The 25,808-nt window shown below is 33.6% G+C and overlaps 3 protein-coding genes across 5 annotated transcripts in view; 2 read left to right on the top strand and 1 right to left on the bottom strand.

Moving 5' to 3' along the window:
• The window catches only part of LOC101742032 (uncharacterized), a 38,049-nt gene that overhangs the window by 1,307 nt on the left and 10,934 nt on the right, over positions 1-25,808 (bottom strand). For both annotated transcript variants that reach the window (XM_062669694.1, XM_062669696.1), the window contains 9 exons: positions 9,601-9,776; positions 8,733-8,788; positions 7,639-7,781; positions 6,631-6,815; positions 5,705-5,802; positions 4,555-4,790; positions 3,011-3,246; positions 2,270-2,376; positions 26-1,994 (listed from right to left, as the gene is read on the bottom strand). In XM_062669694.1, the coding sequence (XP_062525678.1) occupies positions 26-1,994; positions 2,270-2,376; positions 3,011-3,246; positions 4,555-4,790; positions 5,705-5,802; positions 6,631-6,815; positions 7,639-7,781; positions 8,733-8,788; positions 9,601-9,776 (3,206 nt within the window). The remainder of the gene's footprint in view (positions 1-25; positions 1,995-2,269; positions 2,377-3,010; positions 3,247-4,554; positions 4,791-5,704; positions 5,803-6,630; positions 6,816-7,638; positions 7,782-8,732; positions 8,789-9,600; positions 9,777-25,808) is intronic.
• On the top strand, positions 1,558-24,242 carry CPH5 (cuticular protein hypothetical 5). 2 transcript variants are annotated; one of them, XM_062669527.1, is made up of 3 exons: positions 1,558-1,681; positions 19,971-20,078; positions 23,334-24,242. In XM_062669527.1, the coding sequence occupies exons 2-3, from the start codon at positions 19,971-19,973 to the stop codon at positions 23,547-23,549; spliced, it is 324 nt and encodes a 107-aa protein (XP_062525511.1). In that variant the 5' UTR covers positions 1,558-1,681; the 3' UTR covers positions 23,550-24,242. The 2 variants fall into 2 exon arrangements, with proteins under 2 accessions (XP_062525511.1, NP_001166772.1); NM_001173301.1 differs by lacking the exon at positions 1,558-1,681 and adding an exon at positions 15,033-15,114 and having other exon boundaries at positions 23,334-23,983.
• On the top strand, positions 9,980-11,581 carry LOC101740944 (dynein regulatory complex subunit 2). Its single transcript, XM_004932012.4, has one exon. It carries the CDS (start codon positions 10,139-10,141, stop codon positions 11,531-11,533), a length of 1,395 nt encoding a protein of 464 aa, XP_004932069.1. The 5' UTR covers positions 9,980-10,138; the 3' UTR covers positions 11,534-11,581.

Raw genomic sequence — 25,808 nt, 5'->3', positions numbered from 1 at the left:
AGATCTATAGTATTTTAAAACTTACCTTAATATTTGGCTATATTTCTGGAGTACTTTAGCAATTTTCATGTTTTGATTCTTGGAGCTTTCCTTGGTAGATTCTATTTTACGATTCGATATTGGATCGCAGTCAATTTCATTATAATTAGTCGAATCACAGGAATTCATCGAACATTGTTCGTTACTTTTCACGCCACTTGTTACGTTCAATAGTAATTTATTTTCTGCTTTATTTCCATCAAAATTTTTGCATCTAATTTCATTTCTGTGCGAAGATTTATCAAAATTATCATCTTTTGAAAAAAAATTGTAAATGCCTTGGTTTGTTTCTGTATCTAGAGGAGACTGTTTTTCCTTATCCATTACATTCATTTTTAATTCAGAAGAATGTGAATTCACATCTAAATTTGAATTCGAACTGAAATATGTCAATGTTTTTTCATTTTTCCAATCCGTCGTTTTTTTGGCCACTATTTCAGTTATGTCCAAATCTACCTTCAGTTTCCTAATAACTCGAACGCAGTAGTCCGGCATGTTTTTACTACATACATCAACTTTTGTAGCCGTATAAGAATAGCTCTTTATAGATTCTTCGTTAGTACTAAATATGTTATTTGTTCTCCAAGTATCGTCGTTTTCAGATTCACTACCTTTATTTATTATTCTGTCACTAGTTAGTTCATTAGAACATTGACCTTCGTTAGCACTACGATCAGCATTTTTTGAATAATCGTTTCCGATATTGTCATAACTATTAACGATGTTCGCATGTAATGGAGGTATAATGATTTCTTCGAAGTTTTCTAGATTTCTTTTCATCTCATCTAAAGTCAGTTTTTGTTTTTGTTCATTATTTTTGTTTGTAACTTCACCTTCACGGGTATTAAATTCTTCAAATTGATGACTGTCAAGACTAAGATCGTTGAAATTATCAGCCAATCTATTTGCCAAGGGTTTGTTTCCCGAGACACATGGATAAGATTCTAATGCAGCACATTTTTCAGTGTTTTCGTGCGATTCTTCGTGTTTGTTGTTGATTTGAAGGTTGTTTGAATTTTCAGACAAAATTCTGTGATTATTAGACATCAAAACATCTTCGTCTCGATTTCTAGCAGCTGATCTTTGACTGTAACCATCAGCCTCCATTTCCGATAATTCTTTTTGTTCTAATAGTTCTGTAAGGCCTAGTTTTGGGACATCTGCCTCTTGACGAGTGTCCCTCAAATACTTGGACAAACCGTACTTGATAGCTTCTGAAAAGCCAGTATCAGTTTTCGAAGAATTTTCTTCTTCAGTGTCACTCAAATTTACATTTTTTTGGAGCAAATCTATAAAGTTATAATTAGATATTGGTGGCTTCCTAGCTCGGCTGACTGGTGTTTTATATCTTAAAACACTAGTTAGTGTGTTTGGTTTTTCAACTTTTTTAGTTACAAGATTTGTGGTATACATTTCTTTCGAGTTATTGTGTTTTACCTCTCTATTGGACATTTCATTTTCGATTTTATTCAGCAAGATATTTATTTTATCAACGTCGTTGTATTGATCTGACATAAAGTCATCTCCGTCAATGTCTTGAGCTGCAGTATTGAATTTTATTTGATTTATTTGTGCCGACCCATCTTCTATTGAATCTTTATTTTCAAATTTTGGATTAGGACTGTCTGTGTTTTTTGACTGAGTAAGTTCTTGTAATATTTTATTCGAAACGAGTACACTCTTATTGAAATCGTTTTTAAGTTCTCTAGAAGTGACACCAAAAGACTCTTTAAGAGAATTAAATTTTTCTACAATAGCATAGTCACGTTTTTTCTTTTCCTTCGGTTCTGTTATGTCATTATTATTCTTTCTCTTTCGATATTTGAAGGTATCCGTTATAGTGGCTTGTTTCATTGTTTGTTTATTTATTTCTGTACCAGACGTAGTTAAGTTAGCATTGGTACAAGGTGTATTCAAGTCATTAAAGACATGCTCACAATGATCATCTATACCAACTGTAACAAGAGATTATGGAAGGTATACACGCTGCATAATTCAATCAATAAAATTAGTTTTAATGAATAAACGGTTTGATGTTGCGTTTACTGTATTCATTCAACCCCGCACCTAATGGGCGCGTGGGGTCCGTGGGACTGGTCCGCGACTGCGGGCCGCGGGCCCAAGGATACGAATTTCAGAACCCTACCCACTAAACGACTCTCTTGCACTCTAGGAAATAGAAAGTTGACGAACAAGACAAAATGTATGTAATTAATAAATTTCAACATACCAAAATTGGAGCTGATGCAATGAGCAAAGATTTTATGTTCGAAGCTGTGTTTCCGGGTAATTTCGTACGTGATGCTTCCATCGTACACACTTATCAAATCTTTATCTCTGCATGTAATTGCATAGACATGTTATTATATAAATTAATATGGAACGTAAGGTTTTATGGACGAACAAAGTCCGGAATATACTACACTTATAGTCATTAAAGTATGAATATATAATATTGTATAGACTTATAGACTATAATGTATTTTTCAGCAATTAATAAGAATTACATATAAAGCTATTTTAGTGATTACTATAGACATCATAGCATACAAAATTATTTCGACAATTATTAGGACATGCACACAAAGGGTTTCATAAGTCTGTCAGAGAATTACACAACAAATAGACGAGTCCTTTGCAAATCATGAATTTCAGGATATTAACGGACCGTTTTAAAAAGGCAGTTTTTATTTCAGAATATTATTGAGTCGTCTTAATCATCGCCCTGAAAATCTAAATCGTAATTTCTTAAACACCTATTTCATGTTTTATATTCTACGCCTCAGTATATTAAACACCACTTTTGTTTAGATATATATCTATAATACATACAGCGTTGTCCTTTTATATTAGCTGTCGTTCCGGTTCAAATCTCAGAAAAATGATACGCAGTACTTCAATAATTTGACTAGGTTCATTTTTACTTTGTAACTAAATATCTAAATTAAAATAGAGAAGCGACTATACTAACTTGAAAGAACTGATGTGTAACAAATAATTTTGGGAATCGCCAACTAAAATATAACTTTTGTGTGATTCGCCCGCAGTCAAATTTTCTAGATTTTCCGATAAATGAGATTGGTTTAACAATATTAATTTGATTGTCAGCGTTCGACTGTCGACAGGAGTTGCTGTTATCTGATATTTAGGTAGTAAACTGACTTGTTTGCGAATAACGTTACCAGCCGGCGGGCCTTTGTTCATTATCTGTTGATAAGAAACAATTTTCAAACGCTTTAAATTGAAGAGTTCGCGTTTTAACCGATGTTGAACGGGCATGTTACCCTCATTCTGCCCTAGAGACTGAGCGCGTGAATAATTCTTGGTGTAAACAATAAAGATTAACCCGTGAATTTTTTTTTTTGCTACATGTGTGGTCGAGCTCACAGCCCACCTGGTGCTAAGCGGTTACTGGAGCCCATAGACATCTACAACGTAAATGCGCCACCCACCTTGAGATATAAGTTCTAAGGTATCAGTATACTTACAACGGCTACCCCACCCTTCGAACCGAAACGCATTACTGCTTCACGGCGGAAATAGGCGGGGTGGTGGTACCTACCCGTGCAGACTGCCAAGAGGTCCTACCACCAGTGATTACGCAAATTATAATTTTGCGGGTTTGATTTTTATAACACGATGTTATTCTTTCACCGTGGAAGTCAATCGTGAACATTTGTCAAGTACGTATTTCATTATAAAAATTGGTACCCGCCTGCGGGATTCGAACACCAGTGCATCGCTACACACGAATGCACCGGACGTCTTATCCTTTAGGCCACGACGAATTATACGAATATACACTTAACAAAAATATGTCTGCAGTTCACACACGGCACAAGTGGAACCTTCAAAAATCATCACCTGACTCATTCTCTTAAGCCCTAAAGATTCCAAAAAAATCAAATCATTTTAAATCAAAATATGACTGCCAACTATAAAATAAAATAAATAAAACCTACAAAAAACACCGTTACATACGTACACTGTTAGATACGAGGTCTCAATTACATCAGGTTTCTTCTACTGTTGGTACCTCTTGTATTGGTACCACAAGTATCCTATTTTTGCTGTGAAGCAGTAATGCGTTTCGGTTTGAAGGGTGGGGCAGCCGTTGTAACTATACTGAGACCTTAGAACTTATATCTCAAGGTGGGTGGAGCATTTACGTTGTGGATGTCTATGGGCTCCAGTAACCACTTAACACCAAATGGGCTGTGAGCTTGTCCACCCATCTAAGCAATAAAAAAAATTAATGATATAAACGGAAGGTTAGAGTAGCGTTTGGGTTGGTAGCACTGTTCTTCGTCAGACATCTACAACGTAAATGCGCCAACAACCTTGAAATATAAGTTCTAGGACCTCAATATGTTAGGCTTTACAAAGGCAGTTACAAAGGCTGCCCCATCCTTCAAACCGAACGCAATACTGCTTTACGGTAGAAATAGTCAGGGCGGTGGTACCTACCCGTGCGGACTCACAAGAGGCCCTACCACTGGTAAACTACTAACTTACCCTTTCCAAATCCCTCGGATGACTTTCTTCTAAAAGCATAAAATTATTTTTCCCCGCAGTAGCCAACAGAGTGCTAAATGTGGGACCGATTCCTTTCAACTGTCTACTGACAAAGGTTGAGTTCTCCCACATGTGAGCCGTTACGCATTTAGCTAAGATCAAAGAGTTCAGTATGGCGGAGTAAAAACGCGGGTTTCTTGATATTAATTCTGGTTGAGTTACGTATGCCACTAAACCTGTAAATACAAGTTTTTTTTGGTATTATTTTTTACTGCATCACGAAGAAAGAGCTCTCTGCTTACTTGGTGTTAAGTGATTACAGGAATCCACATAGCGCGACTTGCTAATGCCTGGCAGTAATGCCAAGGGCAGCGGCTTGGCTCTGCCACTGGCATTGCTGACGTCCATGAGCGACGATAACCACTTACCATCAGATGGGCCACGTGCTCGTCTGCCTGCTAAGGCAAGAAAAAAACATATTACAACGTGAAAATTGTCACTTACCTTGTAAATTATAGTTTAGAATTTTTAATTTAATTAAGTACGTAAATCGATTTGGCTGACAATTTTACTACCTACTCCGACTCACGCCAACTCTCTTGGGTAAAGTTGACATTTGATTTGAAAATCATCATGATACGATTAAGTCTGTAGTAGCTATCCATATAATAGAAGATATACTATGACAGAGAATCTTGAATCGCGGTAACGAAAATCTCAAGATAAGTTATCATATTTATAAATCTATCTTCATATGTCTTCATATATTACAACCATATTCTGACCGAACAACCGGTCAAACGATTTTCTATTCCTTTTTTGTTTCGTGTGGACGAACTTTAAAATTACAATATTTTTTTTACAACTAATTCTTATTCTTTAAAACGGTCGATTACAAAACAAAGTTGATAATGAAATAAAATAAAATACATGAAATAAATATAAATCTTGCGGTGTCAGTAATTATTGTCAAATTTCCATTATTGGACTAGCACTGGTTACTGTCAACATAGCTTAGAGTTTGTTGCCCATTCTTCTTAAAAGTGACGTTTAAAATCACCCTTTAAGGCCTAATCGAACTGATATTAAGCATATGTATTAGAAATTGTATTTATATTGTCTAATAATAAATTCAAATAAAATTACTCACATTTACAGACTCTGTCTGCGATCCTCATTATTTTCATGGCTTCCTGATTCAGAGAGGGATCCGGTATTGGTAGGCAACCAAGTATGGCTTGTATGATGCTGCGTTAAAATCCATCGAAAGTGTACAGTAAAATATGATAAGTTTTAGCTACATTTAAACTCATAGTAATTCTTTCAAGGTTGTCTTATGTCTTAATAGAATTTGAGAAAGCAGACACGATTATTTTGTCATGTTGGTATAGCATTATTAATACAACCACGTCTACTGTATTAGAAAATAAATGACTTAGAAGCCGAAAATTCTGTTATTGTAAATTCTATGCGAATGGAAGTTCAAAGTTTCCTAATTATATTCTGTTATTTAGCTTTCCGCTTGTAGCTTCACCCGCGTGGCCTACGCTTTACATCGCGTGGGCAGAGCTGCGCCCAGCAGTGGTATGAAAACTAGGCGACATTATTATTCTTTCCTCGTGTATAAACTATTTCTATATGAATTTTGTTTTTAAATCGATACAGTGATTTAGGCGTAAAGCTTAGCAGATTGACAGAGTTATTTTAGTATATTAATAATACTATCTATTGTGTAATTTCTAAAATAGAATAATACAAAAGTTTCCTTTTTTTGCAACTTCCGCTTTTAAAGAAAGAAAGAACCCTTACGGATAATGATAATGAATATTAACATTTGTGTTCCATAGAACTATGTATATGAAAACTGGTCAGCAGTGTTCCATAGAATGAAAACTGGTCAGGACTTCTGTAGATGTTATATTTTTTTAGTGATCCCCTTTTCAATTCTACTGTTTAATATTTATAGATAAAAAGACAGTGGTACATAGATGCTCCTCGCTTTTTCGTTTAACTAAAGCACAGTTACTGAGAAAATCCAAGATTCGCAACTACCCACATCGAAAGTTGAATGCATACCAATTGAGTTTCATCTGCCTGGTCGTGATCCTGCCCTTCATGGGGAAGCGTATAGTGGGCGCCGCGTTGTTTCTATTCAAAGAGTTCAAGCAACGGCGCTCGTCCACTCTTAAATGCATGTCGGATAATTCGTGGCTCTCGCAAACTATCGTTAGTAAGCGTTCTAGAGTTTCAGTGCCATCGATCTTGAGGGAAAATAGTGTGTGTTCGACATCAAAGAATTCCTTTTATTATGGAGTCTTATAACATTGACTACACGAATTCATGCAAGTGAAACGAACTCAAACAAAAATTAGGTGTCTATGGGTTTTTTTTCATTCATGTTAATCTAGATTAATCTAGAATGGACAATCAAGCTTGTGGCCTCCCGTAATTTAACTGGTTACCGGATCCTATAGACAACGTGAATGCTACCATGTGCCTTGGGACGCATTATTGGAACTCATAGTTGTTTTGCGGCAAAAATATGCATACAATACATCATACCACTAGAAAAAATCTGACTTCGGTAAAAGGTTATTAACTTTATAAAACCAACAAAATTGTTTAGACAATGTACTGTGCGACAAAGAACCATAAAGTAGCTGGAATATTTTAGGTTAAATATTGACGATAGTGTATGTCAGATCAATCAGAGTAAAAAAAAAAAACAAACAACAGTTTGAGACAACATAATATTATTGTCCGTCTTAAGTTTTGAATAAGTTCGTATTCTGTGGGTTTAAGCGTCGCTTTTCCTGTTGACTTGAAACCTTGCAATTTAGGGAAGGTTTCTGACAATTGAACGATCAACATAATATGACAGGTAATATGCGAGTACTCGCAATGAATGTGTGAATATTTTTTTTGTAATAGTATTATACTTGGTTCCCAATCATTTAACTTATAAATAAAGTTGTCACTAAAATTTCATCATAACGACGAACAAATATTCAACTATACCTTTATTTGTAATAACGCACCAATGTAATCAGACACTATACGACATTAGCACCTGCATTCACCTACCTTCATTATATGTCTCATAGTCTCCAAATCTAGATAATAGATCGACATGAGTCGTCCCGCTTCCGTTGACTCAATGCAACTCGCTTCATCCATCGTTATGAGGCCGGACGTGGCCAAACCATTCATAGCTTTTACACATAGCTCTGGAAACGTTGAGTTTGGAAAAGTTTGTGAAATTCGATGTCGAAGTCTCGCAGAGTTACGCGCGCTAAATTTGTAAGTTATTAAGAATGAAACAGAATTCGTTTTCCCTTGAATAAAGTGTTGATTCTGTCACTCTCTGGCACATAAGCCACTAATCGATTTTTAGATAGGTACGTTTGTGTGTAAAACCAGAAATCAGCGAGCACTCGTAATTATTACATGAGCTATACCCGACTTTGCCTGGATTATGTTATTTACCATGATAAAAGTATCATATACATATAGGATTACTGGATTAACATAAATCCAGTTCATAAAGTACATTTGTGCGAAATATCATTCAAATCTATTCATCAATATGACTTTCACATGTATAATACATATTACTATAGGGTTGTAGGGCATATTTTAAGCCCGAAAGAGTAAGTATCACCATCCTGCCTATTTCTACCGCGTGGTATTTATGGGTTGCGGTAATCATTTAACACCAGGTGCGCCCTGAGCTTATTCACCTATCTATGCAACAAAAATAAAACTAATATTTTTTATTACTGCGAACAAACAATTGAACGCCACGCATACCAAATCAATTAACTTCAATTAATCGTGATTTAATACACAATAGCCACCACACGTAGCACACGTAAAAAAATTGTTATGAATTTGTCAGTTTTATTACCTTTTTTATATTTATCAAATTATATATATTTATATTCATGTTTCTAAATACATGTGTAGAAGCCAATATCATAGTACAACCAAAGTAATCGATATTTTTTTAAATTAGATACTTAACTCTTAACAATCCATAAGGTGGAATATCTGAATCACTGAATTCCTTTGAGCACGCGTAAACCATACGAGATGATAACACGTTAACTATACAACGAAATTCCGAAATAAAACAAAACGTTTCAAAAGTAGGTTACGGCATTTGAGAAGAAGCTCACCTTCAATTTTCTTAGAAATCAAATGCTGTGAAGCCGTCGGTGGTAAACCGAGGTACCTGTCGAATGGTTGTGGAGATTCTATTAACTCAGAATTATTTTACTGACTAACATACAACCTTTTATTTTTAATTTTTATTGCTTAGATGGGTAGACGAGCTCACGGCACACCTGTTGTTTATAGTTATATAGCTATATACTTTATAGTATATTTTCAATGCCCATGCGAAATCAAGGAGAGCTTACTAGACGTTGATTGTTTCTGTTTTTTCATTTGTTTCTTTCTCGTTTTGCTAATAATAAGTACTTTCGTAGACATAACCGAGTGACCAGAATTAGCCATCGAGAGAAATTGCCTTAAATAACGATCGTGTTGATTCCGATTTTTTATTATTTTTTATTGCTTAGATGGGTGGACGAGCTCACAACCCATCTGGTGTTAAGTGGTTACTGGAGCCCATAGACATCTACGACGTAAATGCGCCACCTACCTTGAGATATGAGTTCTAAAGTCATAAGTATAGCTACAACGGCTGCCCCACCCTTCAAACCGAAACGCATTACTGCTTCACGGCAGAAATAGGCAGGGTGGTGGTACCTACCCGCGCTGACTCACAAGAGGTATTCCCACCAGTAATTACGCAAATTATAATTTTGCGGGTTTTTGATTTTTATTACACGATGGTATTGCTTCACCGTGGAAGTCAATAGTAAACATTTTACCATTTTTTAATATTTCACATTTACCTTATTACCAATAGTAACCTCAGTCAGTTCTCGGAAATAGTAGTACTAGGGCTGATAAAAAGGATTAAACTTGTAATTAGCATAATAATGAGTATGTCTTTTAAATTGTAGTTTGTCATTTTACCTTTTTGGATCCTTAGCCGCTCTAACGTTTAAAAATGTTGAACTCAACCATTGAACGCATTGAGAGACATCTCCGACCGTCTTCAAAGCTACCTCACTGTTAAGGTTTTCAGGTAAACGCTTATGTAAATAGCTTTGCAATGGTTCGCTCCCACCTACTAGTGCTTGGTAACGAGGCTGTTGAAAGAAAGGCGACTTTAATACCAAGAGGTTATGGTTAATTCGATATAGATTAATTGAATCTTTTTCTATTAACAAACGAATGTCCTGCTAAAGGATTTATCTGCAGTGTGCAATTTTTTACTACTATATGCATCGATTCATATAGATCAATAGAGATTGGATACTTTTTAGGAAATTTTATGACAACACCCATTTGATTGACGACATATAAGAAATAATGGATGTCAAAATAAAGTAGAATTTTCGAAAATTTCGTAAGAAATCACGTTCTATGCTACAAATAATATAAAAAAAGAGACTGAAATATTTACACTAATTTTAATCTCTTTAAAAATAAATAAAAGATAAAAATAAAAATGGCACCAAGTAAAGCAGAGAAAAGGGCTAAGAAAGAAGCGAAGAGATTACAAAAATTAAAAGCTGAGGCTGAGGCACGAAAAAAAATAAAACGTGAGGAATTACAACGAGAAATGGCAGCACAGGCGATGAAGAAAGGCGAAATAGACAAAACTTGGAAGGAAATGATGCTAAAGATTAAAGAGCCAGTATTTAAACAAGATATTGAAATCATGTGGCATACATTTGAACGGGCTTATGATAAAAAAGATCACCTCATAAAGTACATTATTAAGTTGATGAACATAGCGGATGATCAATTTCAAAGAACTGTTGCTAGTTTTTGTGACACAATTGATACCATGATTATTAAGTTTCTTGCCGATTTGGACGGGATGTCAATGGAGAACAATAGTAGAACTGGTGCACTTTTAAAATCTGGAGAAGTCGATGCAGCAAAAATTTCAACAGACCATGATTGTGCAGAATCAAATCTTCAGTTGTTACTATATCATGCTCACACTACTTCCGATGCGCTTGCTTGGTCTACCAGAGGAGAAAATTTAGTAAAAGAAGATGAGGACAGAAACAACTATGCTAGTGAACGCGAAAACTTACGGGCCCTATTAGAAAATAATTATAGTAACATGTGGGACGATTACAAAGCAGTGCTTAAGCAATACGTCATAGAAACAGCTGATAATCAAAAGCAGGTACGTACACTTCGTGTTAAAGAAAACTTAATGGCCGACATTATTGCATCTCAGGCAAAGAAAATTGCAAATAGTGATGGAATGCTCAAGCGCCTTCGCACAGAACTTTCAGCTTACGAATCCGGGACCAAGCAAGCAGTTTTTAGGGATCGTAGAAATAGACATAGAGCTGCTTGTCATCGTCTTAAGAAAAATCTGTACGATGGAGTCGCAATCGATATGAGACAATTGGCAAAATTGGTGCGAGATTCTGATGATGCAGTAGAATGGCTGGAATCAGCTCATAAAAAAGTTGAAAAAATACTTCGTCTTGCTGCTTTATGCCGTAAATTTGAAACACAACGCGAAAAAGTGTTGCCTTTTGGTATTAATGACCCATACTCACCAACACAGTCACAGATTAATGTTCGGAAACAACAATCAGACGATTCGCTAGTCGTTAATGCTATGGCCACTACTTGTGGTTTAACTCGATTGTGGCAGAAGATATCGAAAGTAGAGCTATCCAAAAGAGCACTTATGCGAGAGAAAATCTTGTTAGAACACGAAAACGCGATCATAAGATCGAGAATTACTGAATATAACGAAAACAAATTTGCACCAGAAACACAAAATGTTTGTTTATGTACAAAATCTATTCATGGGTCAAACGAACGACCCGTTGCAATTGAAGGTGCTTTAGAAAAGCGGAAATTTGTTTGATGTAATCCATTACAACTATTACCCAAAATAAAAGCATCTTACGGCTTATTTTAGTATTTGTATTTACTTCAAATGCAATTGTAAAGGTTCTTGATTATCTTTGAGATCGTGAATCGTTCTCGAATCTCGTAAGAGATATAAGCTTCGTGTTTTGCAAGAGGCTAATGCAAATAATGGCATTTTGACTTTTCCACTTAAATAAAATGTAATCGTTCACCAACACACCAAACTATTCCTTTATAAGAATTTCTGCAATGATTACATATCCAAATTTTGTCCTTGATCCAATTTTTGTAATCAACTAGTGTTTTATACATACTTTAACTTTATTCACAGACTAGTGTTGTAAAACTTTTGTTTTTAACAAAATGTTTTTTTTAAGTTTATCGTTCGAACGAATTTAACTATCGGAATGCCAATTCCGAAGACATCAAGAAGGCCTCCGACTCTCTCAAACATGACCTCAAATTACAACACTCAGCTATTACCGCGATAGGCAAATATCCTTTTTTGAATAGCGGAGGACGAAATAATGAATGTATTCTAAATTTCTTTTTTTGCATATACCTGATGTGTCGATATGTCGTTAATGTAAATAAGTTGACCTGTTTATGCGAGTATCTCAAAATTTGACCTTTATTAGTATAATACTGACCCACCTTTCAAAACAGAATGTCACAAATCTATTAATTGATGGCCGTTATTGCTTGTAAGATAAAGTAAATATGAGCTCAGTAATCAATACTTAAAGCCAAGTTCAAGACCGTGCTTAAAGAATATCATATTCTGAGGTTACTGCAGTACCTATACAGAATTATATGATATAGCGCAGATTAGTCAAGTCACTTTTTTGCTTTGTTTTATTCATGTAAATGGAATTTTAGTGGCTTAATGGGCAATACGGTGTTTCGTCATCATATTGTCGCTTGAAAATACATAAAAATAAACTCATTTCCTTTTTTTTTCAATTAACAATTACCCACATCGCCAGATCTGAAAAGTGCCTAAGTAAGTTAGGTCTGAATACATTAAAAAAAGTTTTTATATTTTGAATAACATAGTTTTAGCAAGTATAATAAATAAAGTCGACAAGTTCGGACAAGACAAGAAACTTATTAATTATTCGTTCCGCAAACGATTGAGAACAGAATGGTTGGTATCAATTGGTTTTTATTAACAAGACTGCTAAAATATGTTTGGTAGGTCGTATTTTGCGCCTAAACGGGTAATTTTATACTATTTTTCCTATTCCATATTTTAATTATTTATACGTTCCAGTTCAAAACATAGGTCACCTGTTTAAGACTTTGAATTCGTATCAAATGGGGTGGCGGCATTTAAAGTCATATAATTACGGCAACCGTTTGATGATATATTGATACTTGATACTACTTGATGGGTCGTGAGCTCATTCACCCATCTATGCAATAATAAAAAATAGTCTCGTCGTTTTATTAAATAGATCATTGTATGGGACAACGTGAATGCAGTCACCTTCGGCTGCTTCGTGGCAGATAATAAGCCGGATGGTAGAACTTTACCCGTGTGAGCTTATAATACGCCCAGCCATGAGCAAATTTTAACGTTTTAAATGACATCGGGTATTTTGCTAAAATGAATTTCTCATTAATTTAATTTCTCAATTACATCATTTTAATATTCTTTTAATTGTGGACGCGCGAGAGAATTAGTGACATACATAAAAAGTGAACTGTAATACTATTGTATAATTTATCACTTAATTCAATACACAAAATGTTATGAAAATAATAGATTGTATTTATCGAAACGGTGATCATACTTCAGTTACTATGTGATTTAATGGAGACCTTGCTCTTCGCGTGTAGGTAATGTCAAAAGTAGGTGAACACTCAATGAAATAAACCACTGTGATATGAATCTTTCACACGTGATTTTAAAGGATTTTTAGTTTTGCAACAGTATATGTAATAACCGCTAAGAAGTAGTTTAAAAAAGTCACGCGACATGATAATTTGATTTGATTAAATATTTCTTTTTGATGCTCCTACTTCCGAAATAATACGAGAGCACTAATAAATTAAAACCTTTTATTTTCTACATCCAAACGATTCTTATATTATGTTAATGTCTAAGGTGACATCTTTTCGGTATCCATTATTTGTACACAAAGTACTTAATAAGCATCTTAATTCCTGTTTTATTATTTTTATGAACTTTAAAAGTATCCTCTTAATTTGTGTTTATTTACTTCAATATATTATTTGGGTAATTTTGTTAAACATATTTTACTGCTAATATAGTGTCATTGTTTTGGAAATAAATGTTATTTGTTATTTATTTACCTTACATTCGCCTTTACAATTATTTAACGATATTAAAATCGGTTTACATCTATAAAATATGCCTATCTATGCATATTAGAGTATACTTCCTCGTCGTGATCTGAGAATGACAACTGATAAACGCTTTCACCATTGATGCTAGGATAGTCACAAGGAAGAGGGCTTGCCCTACATTGTAACGAATTGAATTGTACTGCGTCTTAACACAATGTACCATTACTATGAATTTGCATTCACTGAATGTTCTCTGAAAACTGTAATCAATACCATTTCGGCAAACTTTATTTCGTGGTTAATTTTCCCATTCACAAATTGTTTCATCAAATATGACCAATTTACGAATAAAAACAAGTAAAACAATTAGGAAATACATTTATATTTAAAATTCGTTACTCACACGAGCGAGACTTCCATAATTAAAATAAAGGTTCACGGTCGCATAATTTGATATTTTAATTTGTTGATAGCCGAGAAGCAAACGCAGTGTTTGCATTATGAAATAATTACTGATACAATGTCGGTAAAGGCCTCATTTTATTACAAAACCAATGTTTGGTTATCTTAACACGCAATTAATAATATGTACGTTTTAATTGATGACAGCGATTAGTCCTAGGTAACTTATGTCAGACGAGAACAAATGCTATGAAATTGTTCAAACAAGTATCTCTCATTTGAGTTTTGAAAATGTGTAAACATGTACTATTGTAAGCGTAGAAAAAATATCAATCTTTTTATTGCATTTGTATAAAGACGAGCTTGATAGTGAGTGATCACTGTCGCCAATTCAGCAATGCTAAACCGCTGCCTACAGGTGAGGACTTTCCACAAAACTCGTTTGAAGTAGTAAATCTCTGATCAGTTGTACAATGAATGCCTTTGTTTCAGTTGAATCATAAATTCAATTAAGCTATGAAACATTTTTTTTTTTTTTCTACTGAATTTTTTATTTAAAATTTATCGGTATGAAAACATACAAATTATTCGCGCAAATGGTCTTATGTTACGGTGACCGACGTATCGCACCGATCACCGAACGCTGACCTCTGCTTGAGGGACACACATCGCGTCAGCGGTTAGGGCGTCCGCGACATTACAGCATCTCCGGTGAAGCAGGGATCCGTGGGGTGCGTATATAAGTACTGGAAGAAGCCGGGGCGCGATAACATTCGTCTCACACTCCTACAACGATCACTGTCGATGTCTAACGATTGTTAAGTGTAGTGTTACTGTTGTGTCTATCGTGTCATATCTAAGGTAAGCATTGTAGTTAAAACAATAAAATAATATAAACCAGATCTTGCACAAGTGACACGTTAAATTAAGCCGTGTGAATAAATTTTTGCTCAAGGTTTAGGCTATATGAATGGTTTTTGAGATATTTACAGAAGCAATTAACTTCTTTTTTAATTAATTATCTTATACAATACGGAGATCTAAAATATTTTTTTAATTAGCAATTATTTGAAAAATTATAGAAGAATTTAACATTATAATTGAATTCAATAAACATTCCATGTTACCAGACAGTGTAAGCATTGATATATTTTTCCAAAGACCTAAGAGATATCGGAAGTCCTTCGCTTCGCTTATTCGCTTATTATTAGATATGTTATTCGACATTTAAACCACATCAATTGAGACATCAAAACAAATAACAAAATCGAACTACAAAAAACGTGTGACAATATTGACTAACTGCACCTACCACAGTAACGATCATAGAAAATTGAGCAAGCAAACACAGCACCATGTCGCCACTAATGCAATTTCTTCCTATATCTCGGGAGCGCCGGATTCTGTGAGTTTTCTCACGACAATCAAATGTTGACATGATGTCAACATAATAATTTATAGTTTCACGTGAGCGATAAGCAAAAAACATGGAAATATCTAATAGGATAAGACTTTGTATATCCGTTTTTTTTTTATATTTGTGTACAATTTCAATCAAGTAAGTTAAGTGTGCTATTAAGAATTGATATTAGGTACGTTTGATGTTCTTTAAAATTCACAACATTGAATTGAATTAAATAGAAGAATTGCCACAGTCGTCCTAAGATACCTATTTATAAACTTAATTAGAGATAGATTGTCATATTATTTTATTATTATATAGTTTTTTTTTTTGGTAAACTTTTTACTTGTTTTCTTGGGAATATTTAAAATTTCGTACCTACTAGTGTCTAATTTTAAAATGTAATATCTGCTGCAATTTAAGAAACTTCGACTATAGTACTTAGACGGAAAAGTTAAAAAAGAGCTCCTCCAATATGGGCGTTCTTATTATTACTTTTATTAATCACTTTAAAGTATAAAACAAAGTCGCTTTCTCTGTCCCTATATCCCTATGTATGCTTAAATCTTTTAAACTACGCAACGGATTTTGATGCAGTTTTTTTAATAGATAGAGTGATCGAGGAGGAAGGTTTATATGTATAATAACATCCATTAAATAGTTTCCGAAGCGAAGCGAGGGCGAGTCGCTAGTATTATATAATATTACTAGTTTACGTTCGTATTTATTTTTTATAAAAATAGAATCAAATTCGCGCAACTACGCATTATTTCATAATTGAGTCCTTGAAATATAAAAATACTATGATCGTAATCATAACGTAAATGACCAACTAAATTGATCATTAGCTCGTAAAGCGAGATGTTTTACACGCTATTTTACGACAGGTTAACTTGATGCGTATTTTCTTAATATAATATATTATGTCTTAACACTCGTTATCTGTGTAACAAAATGTTATAAAGGTACACATTTAGTTACATTGCTTATGTAAAACTCCTAAAGAGATGATAAATTATCCTCAGGATGGAAAGCCTTTTTGTTCGTCTTAAGTGTAAGTTTAATTTAAGGAGACGTGTTTACTTCATTCACTTTATGTTTTCCTTTTCTTTCTTATGTTTTTTTATTGACATTTTTTCTGGTAATGTTGGGGAAAAGGTTAATATTTGTTTCGTTTTTTTTTCTTTATACTAATATAAAGTGTAAAGATTTGTTTGTTTGTTTGTATTGAATAGGCTCCGAAACTACTGGACCGATTTGAAAAATTCTTTCACTGTTTGGAAGCTACACTATTCCCGAGTAACATAGGCTATAAATCCTTTTTGAAAAATATTAGGGATCCTTACTGAAACTCCAATAATGTAACCCAAAGTGTAAAAAAATTACCTAAAATATTCTTTACATCGCGTTCCCTGCGAAAACTATTAAATGATGATGATGATAGAATAAAATAATGTACTACAACTTTGTAGAACACATTATTATTTACAAAAAGTGTCACGACAGCATATTTCTAACTATTATAGCTGCAATAAGCGTTATTTTATTTAAAAAAATAAAATGTCAAATATCGTTGAAGTTTTTGTTAAAGACCCGAGCGGAGCCGGAGCGGGCCGCTTGTCATTAATAAGCCTAGAGTCCGTCATTAGGTACTAAAAACCAACAAAATTGGATGATAAGCAGAAAAGAAAATGGTACTGATACTGCCCTACATAAAATAAATTTAAAGCGTTGACCTTTTTCGTTTTGTAGAGTGAATTTTCGAAGTGGAGTCGTTCTAACAAAAAAAAGTTTTGTAATAATTTAATCCCTATATCTTTTCACCACTTTACTAGAGGAATTAAAGCACCTTTCTAAGTTCTAGTGTTATAAATATTTTACCATATATTTTGTGCATAGAAAGGTGAACTGTGCAACGTGAATTCCGTCACCCTGCTTGAGACATGTGATCGAATTCTCAGTGGAATTCTAAAAAAACAAATTTGAGTCCAGTATCTTTATGTGGTCATTATTAAATCAATTACAGTGTAGTAATTAAATGAATAATCTATACTAATATTATAAAGATGAAGAGTTCGTTTGTTTGAATGCGCTAATCTCAGGAACTACTGTTCCGATTTGAAAAATTCTTTCAGTGTTAGCCCATTTATCGAGGAAGGCTATAGGCTATATAACATCACGCTAAGGCCAATACAAGCGGAGCACCAATAAAAAATGTTCCAAAATCGGGGTTTTTTCACTTTTGAGAGCTTCCGCTGCGTGCGCTGCAGTAACGGTAAAGTTTCGCTAAAATAGTGTATGACACAATTGTTTCCCTTTAAAATATCTAAAAAGAAGTCCGCGACAGCATATGTCTATATGTTAAGGTTGGCTCACTATAACGTTTTTTTTGCTAATCAAGTTTGTTCTAAAATAAAACAGCTAGTTTAACATATAACATTTAGTTCAGTTTTACAAGATTAACATGTAACTAGATTATATTAATGCTAAGCTCTAATATCCGAAACAGTTTAAAATATTATTGAGAGAAATGTTTCACTTTTCCTGCTCAGTATAGACAATACAATACACACATCCGATTGTGTTTTTGTTTTTAGCCATGGATATAAACATTACACCACAACTCGCTAATTGCATTTCCCAAACAAAAACATCTACCTACATATATGCAATCAAATGTCTGCGAGGCGGTGGGAGACAAACTAATTTCCTATAGGATTGATCACGAAAGGCCAAATCAATCTCGCTAACAGCACCTCGTCTATTTTATATAGATTGATTAATGTTACAACAATACCTACCGTTTCCGTGAACTGTACTTTTTTGTCATTAAGGATATTAAATTATTATTGTAGTGTAGTTTTTCTTCTCTCACATATGGCAGTATTTTTAAAATAAAATTTAGCTTTTCCTTTTTTATCGAGCCGTGTCAGAGATCTAAAGATGAGTTTACAATATTTGGATTTGGAGAAGGCTATTGACAGTTTATTTTTGATTACCTTATTACTTATGATTTGTTCAGTTTTGATAGTGTTACACAAATATTTATGCTATTTATCAGACTTTTACACGATGGAATGTTTTTTTTTTTATAATGCACTTCTTTCTGCCTGTAGCTTCATCCGCGTGGCATGAAGGGTAGTCAGAGTTCAAAAGTATTTCCAAATCGAATCTCGCCAAAATTAATAGCGTGAAAACATAACAGACAATTACTTTTGTATTAGGTAATAATATTATTTTCTTCTACTCTAAAAATGTTTTAAATGTTTTAAATAAACTTTTTTGCGATATCAGATTTTAATGAACGAAGTCTATATTCTTCTGGACTACCCTGTCTACCTGTCAAAACTAGATGAAAATATGTTTAGTAATTCCGTAGATGTGCGTGAACAAACAAACGGACCGACCAAACTGAATTTATAAATACGCTGGTTTATTTTATTTTACTCTACATTAGTGCTTAATAATTTATTATTTTTATTCATTAAATAGACAATTTTATTATCTGTATTGATATACCGGCAAATAGAATACACATAAATAATAAAAACACACTTTTTTCCGCTTTGAAGACGAACAAAGCTTTGTCCTAAAAACGAGCATCAAAGTATTGTATTGTTCTGATATATTATTTAAATTTAGAATTTGTTCGTTTCTTTTGTTGGTCTTATATCGAGGCAAAGGTCTAAGTTATGGACAAAGCCAGGCTTTAAAATACATATCAAATTTATGTGATCGTGTTTCCAATAAACTGATATGACCAATAAAATTTGTAATATGCTAATTTGAAAAACCAAATTCGTTTCATCCTGTCTCAAACTTTTTTTTGTAAAGTTTTCTTTTTGCTGTCAGAAGATAATATATTCAATGTCTAGAGTTTTTTTTAATCATAGCTATTGTTGGTTTTTTTTTCAAAAGGTTATTAAAATTATCCATTTTTATTTTAGATATTTATAATGATATCTATTTATATAAAATGATTGTTTATTTTCTGTCTATGAATAAATTATTCGTCCATCACCATCATCATCATCATATTCTATTCGTCCGATTGTGATATAATTTGGTTCAGTTGTTGTTGGCACTCCAGGAAAGTTTTCCGCCATAATGCTATTATGTACGTTGGCGGGAGAGTAATTTCAGGAAATCGGTATTTTTTGTACAATTAACAATAAACAAGCAGAGCTTGACTGGGCTTCACTAGTATCTTTTAAATTAATATTTTATTAGTTTCCGAGGGTATGACACTGATTTCTAAATTTCTTAAAGCTTATCTTAAACTGTAATCATCGTAATCATTTATTTTATTTTTTAGATGAGTATATCAAAGTGGTTAGCATGCGCTCTGCTTTTAGTATGCGTGAGCGTACGACAATCGATTGCAGCACCCGCGCTACAAGAAGAACAGTATCCCCCTATGCCGGTAAGTACGCATTTTATTGCAGTAAAAAATTAAGTCTTGCAATCTCAATGCAGTGGAAAATAGCTTATGGATCAATTTTGTCTTAATTTTTCCATACACAGAGAGCATATAGTCAGAAATATTAATGAATAAGAACGGAATATGTACTGGCAAGTTTATTTATTCACGTAGTGCACATTGTCGTTAAATCCCTTAGTACCTGGAATGTGTATAACAGAGGCTGCGGTGACGTCAAGGACGCGATGCGCAGGCAATAATTCACAATCGTGATGTACCTTTGACCTGACGAGCACAATTGTTTTAAAGCCAGACATTTGAGTTACGATGTAGCGTACTTGAGTTTACTAGTACCGTTTATTTTCGTGTAGGCTTATGATATTCAGTATTCATTTAGATATGCACTAAATCTTCAAATCATTTATTCGCACTTATTAATAATTAATAAACTGTAACGTGATAAAAAAAATCGAAAAAATAACCTTTACTTAATATCAAATAATCGTCAGAAGCACACGGATGTTTTTCGTGTAGATTATACAAGGGAATCGTAGTCGTGATACTAGAGGAAAATCATTGTTTCATAATGCGGCCACAGAAGACAATCACTCAGTAATAAATCTTGAGACAATCTTCGACAAAAGTTCACAAGACAATAATTACTTATTGACATTCGATTGGATATTCCGGACTTCACGTTTTAGAGAAAAATTCTAGTAACTCGTTTGATTGTTACTGATTAAATAATGATGCCAAGTTTCGTACACGACATAGACTCTTGGAACTATTGGTAAACTAAAAAACTAGGCAATTTGTAAAAAAAAAACAGCAAACCAAACCACGAAATTTGTATTGTTTAAAAATTATTTTTACTGTGTCATCATTTTTTGCTGATTGACTGACTGTATGATAGGTTCATGAATAAATTTATTTTTTACTAAAACTAAATAATTAATGTTTCGGTCTCTTGAATTGTGAATAGGAGATTTAGAATTGAATTTAAATGGCCAGATACAGCATGATTTTAATACCTAAAATTTTACTGATTTTGGTCCTCATTTAATAATGCATCTTATGTTTCAATAAATTGAATCGTAGTTTCAATACCACTGGATACATTTTGTGATATAAATGTGTAGTTATTATAAGTACTCATCGTAGTTTTGCGTTATCATGAAATCTCGTTTACAATGTTGATGTTAAATTAAAAATAATTTAATTAGTAAAGCAAGAAACAAGTTTCCTTGTTTAAATAATATAACTCATTACTACTTACCTACTGGTCGAAACATAATATTTTTCGTTTTTTGAAGAATATGCAAGACTTAGGGTTTTAAATATACATAAAAAAATCAATCTCTTTATGTTCGTGATTATGTTAAGTTCAAATTTTCAATTGTATTGCTGTCCCATTTTTTAAAGAGAAATGGATAATTGGTACTTTGCGGAAATAGACAGAATCTACCTACCCTACCTTTCTGTGCGAGCGGGCATACCCAACACTTTAACTCCAGTATATTATGTAATAACCTAAAACCTTGGTATACATCTAATTGGCTTTATGCGTTTTACATTAACAAAGATTTTTATCAAGATAAATTGTATATAGTATTTCTTGTTAATAAGAAGTAAAATTATCCTCGAATATAAAGGATTTATAAACGAGTTTTCACGTAAATACGTCTTTAAATTGAAATCATGGAATTTTCAAGCGTTGTTAGTTGATATCATATACGCCACGGAAAGCCACAATCTACGCTGGGAAACCCGGGATATAATCCTGGTGTTATTGGTGTGATATTATAATACTTAGTATCTCTGTTTGATTTTCTACCCTATCTATACCTTTACCCTCTTGACAACCGGACACCGTATCAAGTTTGTCTACTTTTGTTTTAAAACTTAAGACGACTTTGACAAAAACATTACAATATTTAAATTATTAATTAATACTTATCCTCATGAAGTCTCATCAGACTTAAGGCAAGCGTCATATTTTTAAAGCACAGTCATAATTACAAATTACAAAGTCCACTTAAATCATGATAACGAAACAAGAATGAGGAATTATTGCTGCATAAAGGCTGACAAAAACTACATTTAGTATGCAAGGAATTCAGTAGAATCGCGGCAGTAAATAAGATTAAAAACGTAAATAAGAAAATTAAAACCCGCAAAATTATAATTTGCGTAATCACTGGTGGTAGGACCTCTTGGGAGTCCGCACGGGTAGGTACCACCACCCCGCCTATTTCCGCCGTGAAGCAGTAATGCGTTTCGGTTCGAAGGGTGGGGCAGCCGTTGTGACTATACTGAGACCTTAGAACTATATCTCAAGTTGTGTGGCGCATTTACGTTGTAGATGTCTATGGGCTCCAGTAACCACTTAACACCAGGTGGGCTGTGAGCTCGTCCACCCATCTAAGCAATAAAAAAAAAAAAAAAAAAAAAAGATTAATCAAACTGATACATCTTAACGCGAGATTTATTAATGCTGTTCTGATGGGAATTCGTTCGAGTCATCGAAAATTTATGTGTGGACATATTCTTGTATGGGGTGGACATATTAAAAACGGTGTTACGGTTTAATCTCATATTTGAATGTATAATATTAACATATAGTATCATAAACTTCAATCATGTTGGTACTTTAGGGAAGGTTTCTGAAATAATCTTATCAATGTCAGTAAACGTTTATCTATTACTATTATAATATATAAATCTGCAGTGATTTTTACGGATGTTCCGTTATAACTACTGAACCATGCATCCGATTGACATGAAACTTGGTATCTATATAGAAAATACATGTACATAATGTATAGGCTAATACTTATATGAGTATTGGACTCCCTAATAATAATGACAATAAATAATAATGTTAATTTTAAATGCCCAGCAAAGCGGGCGAGTACGGTTAGTCTTAAAATAAATTTGTAATGTTCGTTCGTTTTATAACATTTGTGACACTGGGGGTAACTTTTAATAAAGCTTGTCCCATTGGCACACGATCTATTTGGAAATTTAATCTGTTATATTTTTAAAACAATTACAATTATTTTTAAAATCCCTTAGTATTCGAATTTTGTCACTGACATTTTTATTTGTAACCAAATTAAATATGTACCAGGTTTTTGTTGGGATCGTCTAGAGCTGTAATAGTATACTTATTGGCCGATTATTGGCACTTTCTGGGTTATTCTGTCTAATATCTAAATATGTATAGTGTCATTATAACCTTTTCACTTTTTTTCACAGTACGAATACAAATACGACGTTGAAGATCCTGAGAAGACATTGTACTTCGGCGCGAACGAAGTCGGTGACGCTGAAGGCAAAGTCGTTGGGGGGTATCGAGTGCTTCTTCCTGACGGTAGACTCATGACGGTCGAGTACACAGTACAAGGCGACAGTGGCTTTGTACCCAAAATCAGTTTCGATAGTAACGCTAACCCCTTCGGTCAAGGAAAGTAAAGTTTCAGCAAGATGTTTTTCGGCTTGTTTGTGTGTTTTGTTTCCGAATTACGAAAATAGCAGAAAATAACTATTTTCAAACGTTTTTTTTTCCGAGTCATTTACTTAACTAACAATTTTGCAACTTAACTTCGTTTCAGGCATAATGTCAGTGATAGTGTTTTTCTCGTTTATTAAAATTATTAGTCTAGAGCGTTTTAATTTTGTGGTCTCTGTTTATTAAACAAGTAAAACGGCCAATCTAAAACCACACCAAATTAATCGCGAGATTCAATCATTTTTTACTCTTCGAGTTATTTCACTTTCATTTATTATTATTTTTCATTTCATTGCCCATTACGAATTGATAAATGATCTATTAATAAGGGTTTTATAAAAAAAATAGCTGCGTAAGTCTAGTCCATCATTTCAATCGAAAATAATGTAATGCATATTGTTTTGTGTAAAAGGCCAACGATCTCAGTTCAGGGTTTTAAAACAATTGGTTTTACGAAATATGTTACCAAATTTGCGATTAATTTAGATCTTTTTAATTACTTCTCATAAGGCTTGCGAATATTCTCAGGTCTAAAGGTCATTTGGAATTAATTAAGTAATGCAAACACATTATATACAATTTTACTATTACTATTAGCATTAGTTACTCATCCCTGTATACTAACAGCGTTATTTTGATAAACGATTTTTATATTATTTTGTTTGTTTTATTTTTTGTCCTGAATGGCTCGAGTTCACAAATCTGTTGTTAGGGCAAAACACCACAACGTAATTAATGCTCTTCATAATACTAGCTAGTGGTATGGCAAGTTGTAAGCACGTTAGGGTTCGCTGAAATAGCCTCTCAAGGCTCTCAGCTTAGGTAGGAAAAAAAAAAAAAAGTTGTAAGTCCTCAGGGATTAGTTTCCCTGTACGCCTATTTTTACTACAGCTGCTGTATAATGACTGCCATGTATGAAAGATGGAATAGCTGTGACTCGAATTTAATTTTGTTGCATTATTATTAATAACTAATTTCAAATGGCAAGGAATGGCGTTCACTTTGTGGTCTCGAATTACAGTTTAATGTTAAGAGGGCCGTAGCTCATTTTACTAATAAAAGTCGAAGATCAAAATACATTGAAGTAAGATATATCTATTAGTATACTTTCGTTGAAATCGAAACACATGATTGTACCGTGCCAAACCGAATCGAATCAGTGGTACTGAAAAATCAAACCATGTGAACTAACAATGTGTTTTACCTTGTAAAGTTATTCGAGATTTTAAATAATTAAAATAGTCTACGATTCTTGCCATATATTGATTGCCACCAAAATGTCTTTAGTAAGGAACGATATAATTATAATATATTTTCTCAAATCCTGTTTTATATGTAATAAGCAAATATAAAACAGATAAGTATCATATTTTGTCAAAGTTTTTTTTTTGTATTAATGCAATAATGTTACTAACAAAACCAATTTTTGAGGTGTTAATGATTATAATTATGATCGCTGAGCGAATACTAGTAGAGGTAAAATTCATACATGCCTAAAGCCTTGTTCGGACTAGGGGAGTATTTTAGTCGAGTACCGAGTAAGTTAGTGGCTAAGCTACTCGCTACTCGCCCGAAAAAATAGAAAAAGTGGATTGACTTGACTAAATTATTTTCTAACCTACTCGACTAAATTTTTGGTTCTCAGACACATTTAGCTACTAAATTACTCGGTACTCGACTAAAATACTCGCCTAGTCCGAACAAGGCTTAAGGGATAGTATCGTGTTCCGGCTAATGACCATTTTGAGTTTTTGTGCGTACACGCTCCTAGCTGATCGAATTTACAATTTTTTTCTATATTGTGCCAATAGGCAAACAGTTAGAATGAGGTTACAATTGAGGTTCGGTTCCGTGATTTTAATGTAACATTTGGCATGGAGCTCGCAAAATTTCCTACAAAATCCATTCTCTATTTATTTGTGCGTAATACGTACACAACTTACTTTCGTTTGTTTGACATAAAAAAATAATTAATTAATAATTTTCATTCTCCACCTTCTGGACTCCGTACACAACATATAACCGATATTTTGTATGTTCATATGTGTATACACACGTTTGTCCTTTATACGTTCCTAAGATATTAATTCTATATAAATCTTTTTTAATACACTTTTAGGCAGATGAGCCATTTAAAGATGTAGATGAGCCAGACATGGTGGTGAGTGGTTATCGTCGCTAATGGACATCAGAAATGCCGGCACGGCCTAGTAGTTACCTGT

Source organism: Bombyx mori, chromosome 8 (genome assembly GCF_030269925.1).
Source record: "Bombyx mori chromosome 8, ASM3026992v2".
In the NCBI taxonomy this organism is placed as follows: domain Eukaryota; kingdom Metazoa; phylum Arthropoda; class Insecta; order Lepidoptera; family Bombycidae; genus Bombyx; species Bombyx mori.
Note: the sequence above shows the minus strand (reverse complement) of the source record. Positions and strands in the feature narration are given on the sequence as shown.

What these genes read in the sequence shown, in the direction of transcription:
- CPH5 (XM_062669527.1), top strand. Translation starts at nt 19,971, where the DNA reads ATGAGTATATCAAAGTGGTTAGCATGCGCTCTGCTTTTAGTATGCGTG. An exon ending in AACAGTATCCCCCTATGCCG is followed by an intron (nt 20,079 to 23,333) that starts GTAAGTACGCAT and finishes TTTTTTTCACAG; the next exon opens with TACGAATACAAATACGACGT.
- LOC101740944 (XM_004932012.4), top strand. Translation starts at nt 10,139, where the DNA reads ATGGCACCAAGTAAAGCAGAGAAAAGGGCTAAGAAAGAAGCGAAGAGA.